Source organism: Pocillopora damicornis, chromosome 7, assembly GCF_964200805.1.
Source record: "Pocillopora damicornis chromosome 7, jaPocDami1.2, whole genome shotgun sequence".
NCBI lineage: Eukaryota > Metazoa > Cnidaria > Anthozoa > Scleractinia > Pocilloporidae > Pocillopora > Pocillopora damicornis.
The window spans coordinates 8283838-8305799 of NC_142676.1; the positions used below are offsets into that span (position 1 = coordinate 8283838).

At 38.1% G+C, this 21962-nt stretch overlaps 2 protein-coding genes across 2 annotated transcripts; both read right to left on the reverse strand.

The window, feature by feature from the left end:
* Nucleotides 1–4922: 4922 nt before the first annotated feature.
* LOC149042374 (uncharacterized) lies at nucleotides 4923–11188 on the reverse strand. Its single transcript, XM_089213036.1, has 7 exons — nucleotides 11042–11188; nucleotides 9676–9953; nucleotides 9332–9446; nucleotides 8787–8912; nucleotides 8348–8381; nucleotides 5620–5746; nucleotides 4923–5535 (listed from the first exon to the last, which is right to left on the reverse strand). Exons 1-7 carry the CDS (start codon nucleotides 11112–11114, stop codon nucleotides 5017–5019), a joined length of 1272 nt encoding a protein of 423 aa, XP_089069162.1. The 5' UTR covers nucleotides 11115–11188; the 3' UTR covers nucleotides 4923–5016.
* A 9054-nt stretch (nucleotides 11189–20242) lies between these two features.
* On the reverse strand, nucleotides 20243–21228 carry LOC149042375 (putative skeletal organic matrix protein 5). The gene is made up of 2 exons (XM_089212996.1): nucleotides 20965–21228; nucleotides 20243–20880 (listed from the first exon to the last, which is right to left on the reverse strand). Exons 1-2 carry the CDS (start codon nucleotides 21142–21144, stop codon nucleotides 20356–20358), a joined length of 705 nt encoding a protein of 234 aa, XP_089069122.1. The 5' UTR covers nucleotides 21145–21228; the 3' UTR covers nucleotides 20243–20355.
* Nucleotides 21229–21962: the final 734 nt, after the last annotated feature.

The following is a 21962-nucleotide window of genomic DNA, read 5'->3' on the forward strand; positions in this document are numbered from 1 at the left end:
GAAAACCTGCTACGTCTCACATACTTATGAGAAGTCCACAAGAGAAAGAAGATTCAAGAATATAGTGAATAATTTACACTTAATCACTACCTTAATTGTAACAAATAATCATTTTAATAATTATAATAATAGTAATCATAATGATCATAATGACGATAACAAAAGTAATAGTAATGATAACTTGATTTGCCTGTTAATTATGAATCATTGTCATACTTCATTGCAATTCCATTTTTGTGAGATTTTTGTTTCATACAACAAGGCATTCCGCGTTTCAGAATATTCCACCATTCCGCCAATCCATCATTCCATCGAATGGCGTCGCCCTGTTGAACTCCTCGTATCGTATTTCGGACCTTTGCTCGCTTCACAAATTTAGCGGCTCTTTCGAGCATTTGTCACTGATTGAAATGGTAAAATGATCTCTTTTCGGATGAATAAAATTGTTCTTCAAAGTTTCCACGATGTGCAGGTCAAACCTATTTAGATATTTCGGCAAAGAAAAAGTATTTTTTTTCAATCATGTGCCGGAGACGCCACTGTGAAGTTATTTTAAGATGTTTATCATCTATTGTAGTAATTTGCGGCTAGAACTGAATATCTTCGGATCTACTGGGAATAATTCGCTGATTCAAACAGTAAAATGCTCTCTCTTAAACTAAAAAATTTTTCCTCTAAATTTCCATGATGCGCAGATCACTCCTCTTTAGACATTTCTGCATGGTGAAGGTTACTTTTTTCACGCGTCATTCTGAAATGAATGTGAGATGTTTACCGTCTTCTTTAGTACACTACGAGACGAACAATAAGTAGCACCGGAAAACAGTGTGGTCACCAGTCAAAGCGATCAGAAGAAATCGTCACTAAGAGTTGAACAGACAAAGATGTTCGGAAACAAATAATAGCCAAGAGTGAGGAATATCGGGTAAAACTCGGCAGACTTCGTGGTGGACAAAGAGGGGAAGTTTTTAAAGAAAATGAGATGCTGCGTCAGTGGGAGAGCATAACAGGGTAATTTAGTGGCCAATTTACGTTATCAACTGAGTTTATATCGTAAATTGGCCACCGTGAAGAGTTAAAGGCTGACGTTTCGAGCGTTAGCCCTTCGTCATAGCGATTGTCACGAAGGGCTTACGCTCGAAACGTCATCCCTTTAACTCCTTACGGTAGCCAATTTGCGTTATCAACTTGGTTGATAACACTAAATTACCCTGTTGGACTTCGTTGTGGACGGAGAGGTCGTTCGTATTCTATTGTTACTCTCACTCACTCAACAGAACAATATTATGGCTTCGCCTTCATAGGAGGCACTAGCCACAAAAATCATGTGAGTCAGCCCGTATGCAAATGCAGGGTCCTTATATCTACCACAATGGAATGTAAATACGCGTCAAGTAAGTGATTTGGAATCTCGCAATTAAAACGAATTGCTCTGTACTTACCTTCCTATGTCGTGCTGTTCCTTGCAAGAGGAGAAGGGACCGGCTGTGAGAGAAATAAGACCGCCATTTTAAGATCTTAGCGTGTTGAGAACACTTGAAATATGAAAACATTAAACGCCGTATCCCAAAATATCATTGAAAAAGTACCTGAAAGCTTCGGAGGCAAAGCGTCCTTTACCATTGCAATAAGACTGTTCACTTTCGTTCCAAGCGTCCTAATGGCTTTGGTGATCTCACCGCAGTGATAAGCGGTACATGACTGTTGTTTGGCGTCGCTTAAAACAGCGAACGGCGCAAGGACACTTGGATACCGGGTAGCAACGCAAAAGTGGAGAGCAAGCGTTCCAGTAAACAAAGTTCCAAAGAGGTCATGCACGTGTGCTTGAAAATACGGATAATAGCTTTTAATGGTATTTCCGTTTCCACAAAGCTAGTAAGGTTTAGTGTAGAAGTTTTTAAGTTGGAATATGCTTTTTCCTAGTGAAATCGCGAATACACTGGTAGCACCAACCTGGTCTATGACTAATGTCGTGTATCGGAGAACATACTAAAGGTACTTGTACCAATTTCTGTGGGATTACTGAATAATGTAAAAGTACTTCAATCAAGTAACATGATTGTACCAGCCTATTAGATAGTGGAAAGATATGGACAATGATTCACGAGTGAGTTTGTCTTCTAAGTGAATACACCACAGCTAAAAAACATGGCGACTACATAACATAGCATACTTTTTTTGTATTTAGGTCGTCAACAAAATGGCAGGTAAAAAGCTGATGTGGACCTACAGACTAATATGTAAAACAAAATTTAGTAAAAGATAATGTTTACAAAACAAATAAGCTATTTAAAACAGTAAATAAAGTAAGGTAAAATTAGAAGTTTCAATAAATATAACTTGTAGGGTCTTCGTTTGTTCCCTAAATTCCATTGAATGAGGTTTCATCTAACATATCAGAATTTGCTTTGAGAGCACATTTGAAGGATTCAAGGATAGGTTTGCTCTTTGCCCTTAAGTTATTCCACAATATAGACGCGCGATTAGAGAAGGAAGAACGCAGTAGGTCACTTTTAGGGAGCTGCACGTAGAGCTTAAGATTGTCTCTATAATATCTTAACAAGGAGTATTTCAGAGTGAAGAGAGAATTAATACCACCTGAAGCACCTTTTAAAAGGCTTGGTAAGTTATGCATGTCATTCTGTTCTTGTACGAGAACGCTATTAATTTCTATTTCGTCGCTGTCATGACACCAGTGTCGAGAGTGGATTGCTTCGTATTAAAAATAAATCTCACTGCCCTAATGTGAATATCCTCAAGGAGCTGAAGTGATTTCGGGGATCCCCACAGAGCGATAGAATACGTAACGCTTTACGTAACGTACTGAGAGAAAATTTTACATCATAATCGACAATTGCGTAGGATTTAACGGCATTTCATGGTCGATCAGTGGAGACATTTCACAAACGTGTGTTTCGTGCTTTACCCATCATTGATCAGTCACCGCGAAAGCAGGCTTCCAAGGATACAATAAACCTGAGCTGTCGATCTTCATATAGAGACAGATGCTAGATACCGATCTATTTCAGTAAGTTGGCAATTTATTCTATCATGAGTCAAACCCAGTCTTTCCCCCAATTGGTAGAAGCTACTTGTGTCAAAGTGGAAGGCTCTCGCTTAGAGAGGTTCAGCTGAGAAGAAAGTGATTGGTGGCTAATTAGACAGGCAGATGATAACCGAATTAAAAGGAACAATTCGAAACGATGTACAATAAGAGTAGGTAGCATAGGCTGTTCGGGTTTCGTGAGTTTGAAACTCTCGGCATCGAGTTTCCCCCGTTTTTTTTTCCAGCTGCTCTTGTTATAACAGTGTCTAGGATAATTGAAAGAAAAGGCCGTTTAGTTTTACTTAACTGAGCTGAAATGAAAGCCCCTGTTTTCCTATCTTGAATAATCCTCAAGTAACTTAGATCAGTTAGACCCTCTGAACCTACTGATCATAGTTCCTTAAGGATTTTCTATAAAATAACCCCTTCGTTTATTTTCAGCCTAAAGCTGAAAGGCGATGATCATATTTTGGTGACGTATTCTACTTGAGGCAGTAATGGAAATGGTAAATACTGATTTAGGTCTTCAACTATGCACACTCACTGTTGCAAAATTTGACATTATAAAAAAACACTATACAAAATATCAGCGTATAAACTGAAGTTCCCCCTGAAAAAAGGAAAGGAAAGATTAATGTAACAGCCACTTGCCTGGTGATGAAGCGGTTTCTTGTCCTGAAATCGTAAAGACTGATTTAGATCTTCAACTATGCACACTCACTATTGCAAAATTTGACATTATAAAAAAACATTATTCAAAGTATCAGCGTATAAATTGAAGTTCCCCCTGAAAAAAGGAAAAGAAAGACTAATGTAACAGCTGAATATACTTTAATAATAAATAACCTTACCATCCTTCTGAAACAAGATCACGAAATGGCCAAATTTGGTGGCCTGTGGAGGATGCGCACACCGATGGAGAACTCTTATCAATCTGGTTTTACGTTGAAATTTGCAATTTTCTATTTCCGTTTCTTTCTTATCAGTAGTAAACGCACGCGTTTTGGTTGTAATATTCTTATTGACTTCCCCACTCCCCTCTTTATTGGCAGTTACTTGGCAGTCAGTTTTCTATAGTCCCAACTACATGGTCTCCATGTAACGACTGATCTCCTCTCCGAAACGTGCGATTCCCCACATAAATGACTGGTTCCAAAACTATCCTTTGTTCTACTAGAAATAGCGATAGAATTCGTCTCTCTAAGATTATATTAGGAAATCGCACTGATCCATTTAGGCGAGTTTTCGAATTGAAAGGGGGACATCTGAAATTGTGATGAGAGAGGTTTTGGCTATAGGAAATATTCCAAAAAGAAGTCCGTTGGAATGAAGAGGTAATGATCATCTTGTCAATATGTACATTCGTATTCGCGTGGAGACAGACGTCTCGAACAAATGGTACAGAAAAATTTGGCCGTTCTGTTGATAGCCAAAAAAGTAGGCAATACTTCGAGAGAAACTACTTTCTGCGCTCTGTTAGTTCTCGTTTCTGAGCCAATTGTTTTCCATATAGGTCGTTCATGCCCTTGAGCTTCGGGTTACTCTGCATAACAGGCGTAATTTCTCGCGTGTTTCGCTCGGGCGGACAAATGCATGAGGCGTGTGCAAACGGCGAATCGCTCGCGCAGAAAATAACTAAATAAATAAAGAAAAAATTTAAAAAAGCCACTATTTTCGTGTACGCCCTTCAGTGCCTGATCAGATCATGACCTCCTTTCACGTTAAGTCCGCGATAACGAGGTATTAAAAGCATCGAGTATGTCTTCATTGCCGATTTCTACTTCGAATTGGCTTCATACAAATTGAAACGTCTTAGGCTAGACTTAAAAAAGTTATATTTCAGACAAATCACACCAGAGGAGAAGATAATTTTGAACCCGTTTTATTAGTTGGTAAGCTTTAGGATACTACATTTTCTACTTCATGATGGCTTCTCGGCTTAAAATTTGGGAAGTTAACTCTGTCCCCTGTCACTGTACTAGGATGTACCCCATGGCTTTGATGTGCTTGATTCCATTATCTGGACTCCACGTTGCCTCATTTCCGCACGTGTTGGAATCATCAGGTTGACTTCCTGTGCCAAAACCGATGCGGGAGTCACAGGAACGACAGTCATTCTGCTCGTTAGCCGTGATGCCGATTCTTGCTTTGGAATGGCTAGGGCTGTCTCCCACCGCATTGAATCCTTCCTTATTGCAGTTGAGCTGCAAGGAGGCCTGTGGACCAACCAGCGACTTCCACGTGTTACGACCCAATGAGGTGGCACGGTATTTCCCATCAGCGATCAGTGAGAACAGTGAGTTGGCGTGCCTGTGGATGACAATGAACTTGAGCTGATGATCAATCTTCGTACCGAGGCAGATCTTGGAGAAGGATGTGTTCCAGTAGGTTGGTAACTTAGTCTCTTGGGAATCAAAGCCAGTCTTGCCTCCAGCAAAGTTATAGGCATTTCTGTTGCTCCAGAATTCGGAATCGTAATGGAAAGTTCTCTGAAAGACAAGAATTGCATTTTTGATTTGCTTATGTTCATTTCAATAATATCAAGAGTTTCGCAAAGGAGACAGGGAGTTAACCTGCGTGCCAGCAATCTTCATGGCCAGCGTCCATCCTCCATCCCCACATCCAAAGTTTCCCATATGACAGAAAACAGGAATCGTTTGTGAACCAAACATCAGCGGGTATACTTGGCTTCGTTGCGACCTTAAAAAAAAGAGGAATTAAAACAATTGAATCAACCTATGGGTAGCCATTTGTGCCAAAATATCCATCACTAGTAACAAACTCAATTGTTAGTGCTAAAATATCAATCTCTAGTGATAAACTCAATTGTTCGTGCTAAAATATCAATCGCTAGTGATAAAACTCAATCGTTAGTGCTAGAATCGACTTGTCATCGATTTTAACTTGAACCAGTCTCCCGCTTGTTAAGCAAAGATGAATCAATCAAATCTTGCTTACTTTCTTGAAATCTGATAAGGGATAGAGAGACAGGCACGGACTCCCCATGTGGCTTTTGAAGTCGTGTCGCATAATCGCCTTCAAATTATGTTTTTACTTTCACAAACGTGTCCTTAAGGGATGCTCCCTTTTTGTAAGAGATGATTGGATGTTTTGAAAACCTGTTTTCAGCAAGAGCTGATTGCGTATTAGATTCCAATGCTGCATCAGTATTTGTTTTAAGTTTTTAACTGCCAGGTGGTACGTTGTGACAAAAGACAATTTAGTGGAGGAGGGGGGGGGGGGGCAGGGGGGTCAGAGTCTCCCGCTTCCCGTACCAAGTTCTCCCACCTCCCGTACTTTTATGCCCCTTTATCTCCCGACTCTCACCCTTCATTGTGTTGCCCCCGTCTTCAGGTTAATCAAGAGGATCAAAAACCCGGGTTAAAATTTTAAACTGTGCCAAAACTTAACATTCTTGTTCATTTTCTGGCCTTTGGTGGATATCAAATGGAAATTTTCAAAACTTTAATATATCAGTGTTTTTGACTAAATAATACCTAGTGATAAACAACAAACTATCGCTATCTTTATTTCTTCTCCCGCTTCCCGCCCTCATATAGCTCCCGCTTCCCGCCCCTGTTCTCCCGCCTCCTGCCCTCTCCCGCCCCCCTTTCCCCCCTCCCCCATGACTGCTAGTGACCTTTTAGCTTTTGTGTATATGCAAGAAACGATTGTCTAGAGGCAAAGCTGACCCCTGAGAGAGACGATTCTATGATGTTTTCTGGGTACCCTCTTGCTTTGAGGCGTTGTTTAAATTTCAAAAGGTGCTCCTCAAATGTTTCTTTCGAAGAATTACTTCCAGGCCATGTTATTGTTTCGTCTTTCTTGATACCATAATTTACGTCTGGTCGGTGGCACGAGGCAAAGTGCGCAAATTAAAAAAGGTCTCGGTCAGCGAGAGAAAGAGAAAACAAAACGTCATCTATACAACATTTCCATTCTCTATGCTTAATTTCGCTTTGTTGGATTAATTTCGTTTCAATTAACGCCATGAAAATATTAGCAAATGACACTGCCATTTTCGTACTTAGAACACTGCCATTTTCGTACCTATAGCAATACCAAGTGTTACGAGGAAGTTCTCCTCATTGAATTAAACCGAATTTTCTACAAGTATTAAGCCAAACATTTCCCTGAGGTAGTGCGTTGGGATCGGTGCGTTATGGTTGTGGAACTTTTCGTATGCTTCACACACTATGTCCGTTCTTTCTTCTTGAGGTATATTTGTTTACAAACCAGAAAAGTCCATTGACACTAGAATTGGTAAATCTTTCCGCTTGGATTTTTCCTTATACCCAATGTCACCCGACCAGTTTTCCATATTTGGGTTTGGCCATGTGGTTGAAGTTTTTGGCAGATCTTGTGTCACTAATATTGTCTTGTTTTCTGGACCTTGGACTAATACATCAAAGCTGGCGACGAGAATGGGATCTTTTTTTGGCCAAGCACGAGTGGTAAACACGAATCACGCCTGAAGTTGACGAAGGCACGGCAGGAAATGCCGAACGAAGCGTCGAACGTCAACACGAGTCAAACCATTGGAAAAGTGACAAAGTAGGTTGTGGGAGCGGACTGGGAGTTATATACCGAACAGTTGGGTTTTTATTTTCTCGCAAATGGAATCACAGAGGCTAAAACGAAGAACGCCGTACTTTTAACAAATCTTTCAGTAGAAACTTACCAGCTTGCGAAGAATTTAGTGGCCCCAATGCAGCTAAAGGATGGTGCCATTACATCTACCGTCATAGAGGAGCTAATACAGAAGCAACTCAAACCTGAAAGCTCAGCGACTCTTGACGACCGCTGACGTTTTTCAGGGAAACAGCCGCAGATTTTGCTAATCCTCTTTGTCGTTTATCTCCACTGTCCTGTATCAACAGTGAATTCCTTTGCAGATAAATTGCTACCTTACTGGGACTAGTCTTTATGATCGGCGTCCGTCCTCCATTTCCGCATCCAAAGTCTCCCGTGTGAGAGAAAACAGACTTTGGCTTTGAATCTAAGTGCAGGGTAACCTCGCCACTCTTTTTCGATCTACTAAATAAAGAATCTTCCTAAATAGAGAGATTCAGTTGAAACTTGATGAGGGCCATGGCTTCCATATATTTAGTAAATGACACAAAGTACTTTTCGATGAGGCGAAAGTTTTCAAGATGGAAGCTAGTGTGCAAGTTTATTATCAAGGTTCCTATGCTTAGCGCAGTATCATTTTCAGAATTTTTATTATTAGTACTACTGTTATTTTCATATTCTCTCATTAAATTCCGCGCTAGCTTTGTTCTTAGTGAATAATTGACTTACACATTCCGGTCGAAAATGTCCTTACACGTCGAAGCTGAAAAAAAGAAAAGGCACATCAACAGCAATATTCGTGTGGAATAGGAAATACACGCGTTCTTGGTCACTCGTGTTTTCGTAGCTTGCATTGTTAGCGGTTTGTAATGCGCTAGATAAGAATAAAAGCAGCGGAGCCGCGAATTTAAGCAGCATCCCAAACCCCTCGCGGCCTCGCCGTTTTTACCCATCAAGAAGTTAGCTTGTTTTTAGTTTAGTTTAGCTTGTTTTAAGTTTGAATTCTCAGTAGTTTTTAACAAGGCTATTATCAAAGTTTTTATCGATTTACTATATCTCTATATCTCGATATACATAGTTATTATAGACGAACGTCTTATTACAGTAGTCTAAACAGAAAGAAACAGTACAAAAACTGGCTTAAAAAATACAGCAGGAGAAATGTTACCCGAACGGCAGATATTTCCATCTCCATAGTATCCTTGTTTGCATGTACAGTTGTACGATCCCTTAGTATTGTTGCACACAGCATCAGCACTGCAGTTCGCTTCTCCTGCAGCACACTCGTCGAAATCTGAAAAGACTCTCCTCTAATTAGAACGTCAACGCTGCAATTAATTTTAAAACTAATGTAGATTTAAAACTAAAGTGTAAAAAACAAATGGAGACCCAAGTTGGATCTGATGTCTTGAGAGTCTTGCAATTTTTCCTGCAGCTCTCTTGGCCATGCAGGAGTACCATCAACCCATTTAGGAACTGATTATTGAGCGCGATTACAATACACCGGGACTGAACTTTTACAGGTACTTTCAGAAGTTTCGCACAACACTCTGGCGATTCCCCTCCTATTAAAATATATTACATTTATCAGTATCTAGTTAATTAAACTTAACACTCTGAAACCAGGCTCTGTTTTACCTAAACTTTTACAGGCACCCTTGGAAGTTGTGTAAAAACCCGAGCTTACGGGTGGTTTGACAAGACAACGATTACCTTTCTTACACCTTGGACCTTTGAATCCAGCGGTGCACAAACAGCGATATCCTTTGTCAGTAAAACCGGTTTGACAAGTAGCATTGTTACGGCAAGGGTTATCAACACAAGCGCTCTGTAGCAAAAAGAACAAATAGTAACAATCTTAATATCATACGCTGAAATATTAATAAAATCGAAAACGAGCCGCATTTAAACCAACAGCAATGATAACTCTACGGATATAAATATTGGTCGCGATATTAGAATTAAAGCAACAATTGCAACGCTCATCACTGGCTTTTTTTTTCATAGTTTTTTTTCTTTCCCTTGAAATGAGTATTTGCTAATAATGCAACACCTACCTCAGCTGCATGATAAAAATGATTGTCTTCCTTCTTCAGGTCGTGTTCGTGTCTTTCGTGAGTAACATTGTTCAATTCACATTTGTACTCTCCATGTTCACTCACTCGTTTATCAAGATTAATGCTGACACAGTCAGGTTCGATATAACACATGTTCTCACAAAAATTCATTGTCAGAACTTCAACGATGCGAATGACGTGGTTTATAAGACGTCTGCCATCAAATGCTTTTTCAGGCGTAAACTCCAACTTTCGGCATTGGTCTGCGTCACAGAAGTCTTTGAAATTTATAAAAATTATGAAAAACGTAAAACACTGGTAAAACAGATGACAATAAGAAACGTCAAGACGATGACAACAATAATAATAGTAATAATGATAATGGTTCATCCATCCATTTTCTTCCCTTTTTGTCTTCCATTTTAATTTCTAGGTTAATACCTTTCTAGATAAGTTACGGACAATTATCCGTACTGACATCTGCAAAAAACTTGCGGATGGTAATTAAATTGCACAAAAAATGCACATATTTAAGTAAGAGAAATTTCCATTCAAAAATTCCCCAAAAATAAAAAGAAGTAAATTTTCTCAGTAAAGACGAAATTCGTAGAATTTAATTAATAAGGTGGACTGAATCGTTAAAGAAATCTATGAATAAACCAGATCAACGAACAAAGAACTTCTGCAAAGAGCCTGTCACCGCAGGAGATCTTTATTGCAAAACGTCTTCTTCATCCGATCAAATTACTTCTCAAAAGCTACATATCTAGCAGGAATCGCAAATTTGTCGATATTTACTGACATTACTGGAGAAAAATTTAACCACAACTGAGGCAAAAATCTAACTTTACTAGCGCAATAAACACAAAAACCACTCCAGCTGACACAAATAAAAAGACTGAGCGGCATAACAAAAGACGACGAAGACGACCACATAATTTACGAGTGTAAACTTTTCACATGTTGGAATACAAAATAAAAAATATGAATAAAGAGGTAATGAAGAGGTAGAAAATGTTACAATATACCAACTTGGATAAAGAGCCCGATAAAAAAAAGATAATTAAGAAAAACAAAAAAAAAATGACAATAACAAAAAGGAGAAATGAAAACCATTCGCAATTAAATTCACATAAAGGCACGCATGCAAACTATTTGCTAAAGTATCTTTCCATCACTTATAATTTACTTGGTTAAGAAGTTTAAGGACGTGTAAAGCTATCTTTAAAAAGTTACCTATTGTGGAAATAAATAACAAAACCTCCTCCAAACATATAACATGGAGGTGTTAAACAATAACTATGATTATGAAGGACTAATGTCCCTTCTCTATTCCCGATCATAAATGAGAAATAGTGAGGCTAACCTTCTGATGAGACATATGCAAGTATCATGAAGCACAAAAGTAACAGACCAAAGATAAAAATCGAATTCTTCATCGCATGGATCTCCAGGTTTCTACGACCGACTTCTCGAATTAAGTGCAAATTGATATGAGATATCTTATTTTGGTAAAAGCTTTCTGTTTTTTTTTTTTTTTTTTTTTTTAACCAATGAGACCTGGGTGAATCCTTAATGTTCTTCGTTTTAATTTGATATCTTTCGCCATTGGTCAAGCATGAAAACAACTCATTGGGTGAAAATACATCAACCTTTACGATGCCTCTAGACGAGTCACTTAAAAATCAATCGTACGGAAGTAACAGTGGTTAAAGTCTAAAAATCGGTTTCCATATTCTGAGCAAAAAACTAGACAGAAAATATAAATGCTTCTGATGCTTTACTTGGCTTTCATTGGTGGAAATAGGAGTAAGGAATTTTGCCCCTCTTAAGCCCGAGGTGGTCCTCCTCCCTGAAATAAATTGCTGAAAACTATAGTAACTGGCGCATTTAACGACGAGTCGTTATGAATATTTCAGAAACTTTTATTATTATTATACAGGTCTTCGTCACATGACAAAATGGCATGACGAAAAATATGATAATATGAGGTTAGCGTTAATTATGATCGAGATCATCAAACTATTGAGCTAAAAATGGTGTTTGAACATGTATCTATAAACTGAATGATCGATTTTTTTTTCTATCCATGACTATAACTTACTTTAAGGCTTAAATGTACATTCATTAACTAAAATATGATATTTTAAATTCTTTCTGGACAGGGAGCAATTGCGTCACATGGCTAGTCGTCCTTGGTGTAAATGCAATTTCTTTATGTGTGTAAGATAAGGAAAGAGTACGGAAACTGGATTTTTAAATACTAATACATAATAAATAAATAAATCTAGAAGGTAAAGCACACCCACACACACGCATACAGACATATATATCAGCCGAGATTATCTATCTGAATATTTTATTTATTTTATTTTATTTTATTTATTTTAAACAGTTTATCCGTCTGAATATTTATCTACTATGAATTTTTCAATTTATCCACCCATTTCTGTTCCTATTCGGACTATTTAAAACCCCTTTGGGCACTTGTCTTCCATTTTAATTTCTCAGTCGCAATTATCTGTGCTGCCACCTGCAGAAAACTCCCAGATAGCAATTAACTTCCACAGAAAATGTAAATATTTAGGTAAGAAATTGACATTCCTAAATTCCCCCAAAATTAAGAAATTAACAGCCGCAGTAGTTATTGCGCTGCTAATTCAGTATTGACTTCAATTCAGTTTTGTTCAACTTTTTGTCAAACAAATTACCTGTCAAGATGGATATAAAGCTTTGTGTAGTAATTTAGCCCGTTAAAAAACTGGATGTCATGCAATAAAGCTCTCCTGCAGTATAGACTTGTTAAGTTCATTGATTTCTTTAACGATTCAACCCACTTAAGTAATTGAAACTAAAAACTTGCGTTTTAACTGAGAAAGTATACTTCTCTTTATTTCAAGGAAATTTCAAAATGTCAATTTCGTACTTAAATATCTACATTTTCTAAGAATTTGATTGCTATCTCACTTCCTCCGAAAATGTAAATATTTAGGTAAGAAATTGACATTCCAAAATTCCCCCAAAATTAAGAGAAGTAAATTTTCTCAGCTAAAACGCAAGTTCTTAGTTTTAATTAGTTAAGTGGATTGAATTGTTTAAGGAATCAATGACCAAATAACTTTTGCGAAGAGTCTATACCGCAGGAGAGCCTCATTGTATAACATGCCGTTCTTCAGCCTATTAAATTACTACACAAAGCTACATATCTACCTAGACAGGTGATTTTTGTTGATATTCCCTTTTTGAGTACTGTACCAGTTTGAACTGAGTGTGTTATTAGTTATTAACTCTTAACCTACATAGACATATTTTAGGCCTCTATGGGCGTGGTTCGAGGTCCATCAGCTTGGAGACAGTACTTTGTCTCCCTTGTCTCTGTAATAAGATGTATCCCGTGGCTTCAGTGTGTTTGCCTTTATCATCTGACGACACGCTACTTAATGCTTCACTTCCACAAGTGTTGGTGTCATCATAGCTTGATTTATTTTCAGCTTGGTGGTTGGTAGATCGGTCATGTATCATCAGTTACCATGGCCAGCGTCCATACTCGAGCTCCATCTTCACATGCGCAACTCCTTTGAAAACAAAACGTGCCACTGAAGTTCACCCGGTAAAAAGGAAAAGGAAGAGTAATCTTATTGCAATCATACTTTCATAATAAATCACCTCACCATCCTTTTGAAACGAGATCACGAAATGGCCAAATTTGGTGGCCTGTGAAGGATGCGGACACCGATGGAGATCTTTTTTTTAAACTGGTTGTACGTTGAAATACTAAAATTTTTCATTTCCGTTATTTTGTCATTTTAACAAACGCTCGTGTTTTTATAGTGATGTTCTTATTAACTTCCCCCTCTCTTCTTATTGGCAGTTACTTAGCAGTCAGTTTTCTATATATTCAACTGTGTGGTCTGTATGCGACGACCGATCTCCTCTCCAAAACCTCCTGAACACCATGTGTAACCCCCCACATAAATGAATGGTCGCAAAAGTATCCTTTGTTCTGCGAGAGATAGCTACAGAATTCGTCTCTCTAAAATTATATAAGGAAACGCGCAGATCCATTAGGTGAGTTTTCGAATTGAAAGGGGACATCTGAAGTTGTGGCGGGAGAGGTTTCGGCTGTAAGAAATATTTCGGAAAGAAATTCGTTCTTATGAAAAGTTAGTGATCAACTTGTCAATATGTACATTCGCATTTCGCGTGGAGACAGACATCTCGAATAAATGGTACAGAAAAATGAATGGTCGCAAAAGTATCCTTTGTTCTGCGAGAGATAGCTACAGAATTCGTCTCTCTAAAATTATATAAGGAAATCGCACAGATCCATCAGGCAAGTTTTCGAATGGAAAGGTGGACATCTGAAGTTGTCGTGAGAGAGGTTTCGGCTGTGAGAAATATTCCGGAAAGAAATCCGTTCTAATGAAAAGCTAGCGATCAACTTGTCAATATGTACATTCGCATTTCGCATGGAGACAGACGTCTCGAATAAATGGTACAATAAAACTGGGTCGTTCTGGTGATAGCGAGAAAAGTAAGCAGTAAACAGCTGTTTACGTTCTGTTTGTTCTCGTTTCTGAGTCAATTCTTTTCCATACAAATCGTTCATGCCCTTGAGTTCCTAGTTACCCTGCAGAACAGGCGTAATTTCTTGCGTTTTTCACTTGGGCGGACAGATGCACAAGGCGGGTGCAAAGGGCATGTCACTCGCGCAGAAAAAAAAGTCACTATTTTCGAGTACGTGCTTCAGGGCGTGATCAAATTATGACCTCCTTTCACGTACATGTTCGCAACATAGACGTACTAAAAACATCGAATAAGTCTTCATTGCCAATTTCTATTACGTTCTCATAGCTTGAATTGGCTTCGCACAACTCAACAGCATAAACTAGATTCCAATTGAAACGCCTTGAATTAGATTTAAATTCTTATATTTTAGACAAATCGGACCAGAGGAAAATATAATTTTTGAACCCGTTTATTAGCTGGTAAGCTTTAGGATACTTTTTTTTCTACTTCACTATGGCTTCTCAGCTTAAAATTTGGGAAGTTAACCTGTGTCCCCTGTCACTTTACCAGGATGTACCCCATGGCTTTGATGTGCTTGTTTCCATTATCTGGCAAGTGCGTTGCCTGATTTCCACACGCGTTGGAATCATCATGTAGACCTCCTGTGCCAAAACCAATTCGAGAGTCACAGGAAGAACAGTCATTCTGTTGGTTAGCAGTAATGCCGATTCTTGTTTTGGATAGACGAACTGTCTCCCGCCGCACTGAATACTTCCTTATTGCAGTGGGGCTGCAATGAGGCTTGTGAACCAATCGGTGTTTTCCACGTGTCACGACCCTTTGAGGTGTTGCGGTATTTCCCATCAGCGATAAGAGAGTGGAGAGTGTCGGCCTGCTGGTTGATGACAATGAATCTGAGCTGATTGTCGATCTTCATACCGAGACAGATTTTGGAGAAGGGTGTGGTCCAGTAGGTTAGTAACTTTGTCTCTTATAAGTCAAAGCCAGCATTGCCTCCTGGAAGGTTGTAAGCACTTCTGTTCCTCCAAAACTGGGAATCGTAAGGAATGTATCCTGAAATTTATAAAAAGAATAAAATTTGTATATTCGTTTTCAATTAGATCTCAGTAATAGCATGTTTCAGGCTTCCACTCAGTGAAGACAAGCGAGCGACTCATGACGACCCTTGACGTTTTTTCAAGGAAGTAGCCGAAGATTTTGTTCATCCCCTTTGTCGCTTCTCTTCACTGTCCTTTTTCAACAGTGAATTTCTTCGCGGATAGATTTTTACCTTATTGCCATTAATCTTCATGATCGGCGTCCATCCTCCATCTCCACATCCAAAGTCTCCCATGTGACAGAAAACAGAAATTGGCTTTGAGTCTGAGTGCAGGGTAACCTCACCGCTCTTGATCGATCTACTCAATAAAAGATAGAATAAGAGAAGTGGTAAGTTTTGAGCTCATCTTTATTATTCTATTTACAAAACATGACGCTATCTACATTGCTGATCCTAGCAATATGCAGGACCCGTGTAATATAAACTTCGTAATAGACCTCGATCACCGTAAAGACTATGTGGCTAAGTGGTAAAGTATCGGAGCGCGAAATCCGAAGGTCTGAGGTTCGATTCCTCATCATTTTTCTTTGTTCCAGGACCGTGACAAGACGAAAAACATATTTCTCTAAAAAAAGAATATTTTTAAAAAAGAGAGAATCAGTTAAAACTTGATAAGGGCAATGCTTGCATATTCTCAGTAGCTGACACAAAGTACTTTTCGATGAGGCGATTCCTTTAAAGGGAAAAGCTGGTGCGAACGTTTTTTAATCATAGATTGTTATACTTAACGCAAGATCATTTTCAGAAGTATAATTATTAGTAGTACTGTTATTTTCGTATTCTCCCATTAAATTCTGCTCTGGTTCTGTTTTTGTCAGTGAATTATTAAATTACACATTCGGTCGAAAATTTCCTTACACGTTAAAGCTGAAAAAAAGAAAAGAAATCTAAGCAATAAACCTTTAAAGCGTTCTTAGCAAGAAACTAAACAGAAAATTTAAATGCTTCTGCTGCTTTAGTTGGCTTTCATTGGTAGAAATAGGAGTGAGCAATTTTGCCCTTATTAGGCACAAAATCGTCTTCCTCCCTAAAATATACTATTGAAAACTAGAGTACCTACCGCAGTTAACGACAAATCTTTATGAATATTTCAGAAACTTTTTTTCTTTTGAAATGAGTATTTGCTAATGATGCAACACCTATCTCAGCTAGATGATAAAAATAATGGTCTTTCTTCTTCGTCTTTCTTCGCTGTTTATCCAAATTAATGCTGACACAGTCAGGTTCCACAAAACACATGCTGTCCCAAAAATCCATTGACATGACTTTAAAGATGTGAATGTAGTTTATAAGACGCCTTCCATCAAATGCTTTTTCAGGCGTAAATTTCAACATTACATCGACATTGGTGTGCGTCAAAAGAGTCTTAGAAATTTAGAAGAAAAAAAAAATATATATATATATATATACGAGAAAGAAAACAACGGTAATAGATAATGGGGTAAGTTTCTATAGAAACTGTGGTGCTGCGTCGGTGGGAGAGTATAGCAGGTAATTTAGTGTTAACAACTGAGTTGAAAACGTAAATTAGCCACCGTAAAGGATAAAAAAGCTGACGTTTCGAGCGTTACCCCTTTCGTTAGAGCGATTGGTAATAGAGATGACCATTATATACGTGATGATGACGGTATTTATCAACAGTTTATCCGCCTTAATGTTTAAGTATTCTAAATTTTTCAATTTGTCCATATATTTCTGTTCCTACGGACTGTTTAAATCCCTTTTGGGCAATTGTCCTTCATTTTAATTTCTCGGTGGCAATTATCCGTGCTGCCATCTGCAGGAAACTCCCAGATAGCAATCAAATTCTTAGAAAATGTAGATATTTAAGTACGAAATTGACATTTTGAAATTCCCTTGAAATAAAGAGAAGTATATTTTCTCAGTTAAAACGCAAGTTTTTAGTTTCAATTACTTAAGTGGGTTGAATCGTTAAGGAAATCAATGAACTTAACAAGTCTATACTGCAGGAGAGCTTTATTGCATGACATCCTGTTTTTGAATGGGCTAAATTACTACACAAAGCTACATATCCATCTTGACAGGTAATTTGTTTGACAAAAAGTTGAACAAAACTGAATTGAAGTCAATACTGAATTAGTAGCACAATAACTACTGCGGCTGAAACAAACAAGGAGAACGTCTTCAAAAAATAAAAATAAATTTAAAAACTCCTGCATTTAAACTTTTCCAGCATGAGTGTGAAAAAAATTAAGATAAGACGAAAGAGGTGGCTAAATAGGTATAAAATATTTCAACTGATGAACTTGGGTGACAAGCTCAATAACAAAGAAGCAGTCTAAAAAAGCAAAACAAAACAAAAAAAGAGAGAGAAAGAAATAAAATAAAATCTTTCACGATTGGTTACGAAAGAAATACACAAAAAACATCCGCTCATTCATCATCTATTCACTCACAGCATATATATTGGTTACGAATTTGAAAAAAGTTAAAAAAGCTATCGTTAAGCGAATTTTTATTGGGACGATAAACTATGAAACCTCTTTTAACCGAATAACAGATACAGGTGCTTAACGGTAACTATAATTGAGAAGAACCACTCCTCATCGGAAATGAATAATGCGTAAGCTCACCTTGCGATGAGACAGAAACAGATATCAAGAAGCACCAAAATCACAGAACACTGATATAGGAATCGAATACTTCATGACGCAGATCGCTTTCTGAGACCGAATGTTACGAAAGATGTGCAACTTAGTCGAATAAGTTTTATTTAATTTTCTCCTTATGGTAAAAACTTCCTGACTTTCTTTTAACCAATGATACCTGGATGTTACTTTATCGTTCTTTGTCTTAGTTTGATATCGATCTTTAGTCATTTTACCAACAGATTTTCAATTCATTGAGAGAAAAAGGATCATTTCATCTCACTTTACGAAGTTTCTCGATGATTGCTATCACTAACAGCGGTTAAAGTTTGAAAATCGATTTCTGTATTCTGAGCAACAAACTTAACGGAAAAAATGAATGCTACTGCTGCCGTTCTTGGCTTGAATTTGTAGAAATATGGTGTAAACTATTTTGCCCTTATTAGGTCCAAAATTGTCCTCCGCCTTGAAATAAACTTGCTGAAAACTAGATCAACTGGCACCTCTTATAACAGCTCTTTATGAATATTTCAGAGACTTTTACTATCAGTCTATAGGTTTACATTATCTGACAAACTGGCATGGCAAACGTGACGGTAATCTTATCGTTCTTTGTTTTAATTTGATATATTTCGTTATTTTGCCAGCAGTTATTCAATTCATCGGAAGAAACTGAAAGACTGTTTATCTTACTAAGTTTCGGGGTGATTAATCGTACTGACATAACTACGGATAAAGTTTGAAAATTGTTTTTTTTTTCTTAACAAGAACCAAACGGAGAATATGAATGCTACTTTTGCTGCACCTAGCTTTGATTTAAAGGAACGTGCCAAAATTACCTAAATAAGCTTCATCCTTGGCCATCCTGATTTCGTTTGAGTTATTTAAGTGTCTTTAATGTTAGCCCACCCTAGCCAGCCTGTGTGGTTGAGGAACAAAGAGAGGGAATAACCTGCTTTTGTTACCCGTGCCCCATAAAATCACGTTAAAGATTTATAAAACAAATAGCACTTTAAGACATGTATTTCCTGTTCTCGACAAACTCCAACATCGATTTTTACTACTGTTCTGTAACATTTCCGTTACGATTATTTCCGGTTACGTTTATCGCTTGTTTCCACTTGTTTACGCCCTAACACTTTTCACTGTTATAATCCATAAGTACCAAATAAATAAGATGATTAAAAGATAGGTAGGACGCAATCCTTTCATTTCAGCTCACATCAGCGAAAAGAAACAAAAAAAAAGTGTTATATAATCAGACCTTTTCTGAATTGGTAACTTAAGAGAGATATTCTCGGTGTAATATCTCTTAGTTTTAGTGACGGAAACACGAATCCGCGAACATTTTTAAGAGACGTCATAGTTCCCCGTAAAAATTGCATCGACCGCGTAAGAAGGAAAGTTAGCTGTGAACTAACACTTTCACTTGGTAGTATAAAATTGATTGGTCAGTTTTGACGTGGTTGGCATTTCCTAAGTCCCAGTCATCAGTGTGATTCGAACCACGTTTTTCTTGAGACTGATACTAAAACTGAAACTCTTTGCGTTGGACTTACTACTTGCAACAACTACATTTGTAAAGCTGGATCACTTTTAGATCAGACTCTCCTAAACAGATGTCAACAACCACCACAATCGTATGAAAATCTTATTCACCAATTTTAAATTGTAAAAGAGCCGTGCACAACGACCCGACTGTACCTAAAGATCGAAAATTATCAATCACGATTGTCTTACGCACTTTAAAGTCCTACAACCCATGACATTGCGGCAGAACTTGTCAATCCGTTCGCATAAACCCGATTTTTACCAATCAAGCACAATCAGATCGAACTCAGCTTCTGCTTAAAAATATTTGAGCAGAAATGCCTTCAATTTTGTAGCTCATATAAGAGTTTTGAGGCCAAGCACTTAAGATGGTAAAACTGATTTTTTTTTCGAGACATGGAACGTTCAGTGATTGGCTTAACGTAACAGATGAATGATGGCAAGGCTGAGTTCTTTTTGAAAATAAGCAATTGTTAGTAGATCAACAAGGATCGAATAGATGCTAAGTTTATGCAAAAGACCTAAACGATGTTTTGAGTGATTGTTGTGGTTATTTCTGACCAGAACTGATATTAATCCCTATGGGTATGTCCTCGCCCTTTTTTTTTCTACTTTTCCACTTTTATCTTCTCTCCTCGTTGCAAAATTTAAATTTGTTTTGAGTGATTCAATTGAATTACGCTCTTCAAGTGCAGCCTCACAAAAAGACAACTTTGTTCTGAAATTAGAAACTGGAAATCACCTTTGATAAAGTTCTCAACAAAAAATACTGCATCAGTTTGAACTTAATGTTTTATTAGTTCTTACCCCTTAAGCTACATATACTTTTTAAGGTCTATATGGGTGTGGCTCGAGGTCCATCAGCTCAGGGACAGTTTATTGTCACCCTTGTCACTGCACCAAGATGTATCCCATGGTTTTGATGTGTTTGCCTCCATTATCTGAAGATGGGCCATTTGCTGCCTCGTTTCCACACGTGTTGGTGTCATCATGATATCCTCCCGTACCAAAACCAATTCTAGAATCAGGGGTTACGCAGTCTCCCTCATTATTCCCAAGGAAACCAATCCTTGCTCTGGAAGAGCCGTTATCACTACCCATAGCATTGAATCCTTCTTTGTTGTAGTTATGTTGCAAGGACGCCGGCGAACCAATAAGCGTTTTCCACGTGTAACGACCCAATGAGGTGGCGCGGTATTTTCCATCAGCGAGGAGTGAGTACAGTGAGTTGGCTTGCCTGTTGATGACAATAAACCTGAGCTGATGAAAAATCTTCATACCGAGGCAGATCTTGGAGAAGGATGTGTTCCAGTAGGTCGGTAACTTGGTCTCTAGCATATCAAAGCCAGTCTTGCCTCCAGCAAAGTTATAGGCATTTCTGTTGCTCCAGAATTGGGAATCGTAATGGAAGGTTCTCTGAAAAACAAGAATTACACGTTTGATTTACCTTTGTTAATTTTAATAATATCGAGAGTTTCTTAAAGGAGGCAGGGAGTTAACCTGCGTGCCGTCAATCTTCATGGCGAGCGTCCATCCTCCATCCCCACATCCAAAGTTTCCCATGTGACAGAAAACAGGAATCGTTTGTGAACCAAACATCAGCGGGTATACTTGGCTTCGTCGCGACCTTAAGGAAAAAGAGGAAGTAAAAATAAAAATTGTCAGCCTATGGGCACCCATTTGTGCCAAAATACCAAGCGCTAGTAACAAACTCAAATGTTAGTGCTAAAATACCAATCGCCAGTGATAAAACTTAATCGTTCGTGCTAAAATATCAATCGCTAGTGATAAAACACAAATGTCAGTGCTAAAATAGCAATCACCAGTGACAAAACTCAATCATTGGTGCTAGTCTCGATTTCATTTGTCATCGATTTTCATCAAAGATGAACCATTCAAGTCCTGCTTACTTTTTTGAAATCTGGTAAGGAACAGACAGACCGGCACGGACTCTCAACGTGGCTTTTGTGGTCTTGTCGCATTATTTTAAAAGTATATTTTTGCCCTCGCAAAAGAGATGTAAGAGATGATCGGAGCTTTTGTAAAAATTGTTTTCGGCAAGGGCTGGTTGTGTATCAGACTCCAATGCTCCATTAGTAATTTTTTTTAAAATTTTTTTAACCGCCGAATGGTGCGTTGTGACAAACGGCAATAAACGTTGGTAACCTTATGGCTTTTGTGCACGTGTAAGAGCCGATTGTCTTGATGCAAAGTTAATTCCTAATAAAGACCATTCCATGATGTTTTCTGGGTACCCTTCTGCTTTGAGGTGTTGTTTAAACGGTTCCATTCAATTAATCTCGTTCCGATTTATACCATAAAAATATTAGCAAATGACACTTCTTTTTTCATACCCATACCGGTTCCATGTGTTTGGAGGAAGTTCTCCTCATTGAATTGAAACAAATTTTCTTAAAGGATTAAGCCAAGCATTTCCCTAAGGTAGTGCGTTGGGATCGGTGCATTATGGTTGTAGAACTTTTCGTATGCTTCACATA

Excerpts from the sequence above, each read along its gene's own strand:
- LOC149042375 (XM_089212996.1), bottom strand. The coding sequence starts at position 21,144 with ATGGGTGCCCATAGGCTGACAATTTTTATTTTTACTTCCTCTTTTTCC. Across the intron at positions 20,881-20,964 it reads TGAAGATTGACGGCACGCAG|AGAACCTTCCATTACGATTC; the intron begins GTTAACTCCCTG and ends CTTGTTTTTCAG.
- LOC149042374 (XM_089213036.1), bottom strand. The coding sequence starts at position 11,114 with ATGAAGAATTCGATTTTTATCTTTGGTCTGTTACTTTTGTGCTTCATG. Across the intron at positions 9,954-11,041 it reads TGCATATGTCTCATCAGAAG|ACTTCTGTGACGCAGACCAA; the intron begins GTTAGCCTCACT and ends TAAATTTCAAAG. Across the intron at positions 8,913-9,331 it reads AGGTCCAAGGTGTAAGAAAG|ATTTCGACGAGTGTGCTGCA; the intron begins GTAATCGTTGTC and ends GAGTCTTTTCAG.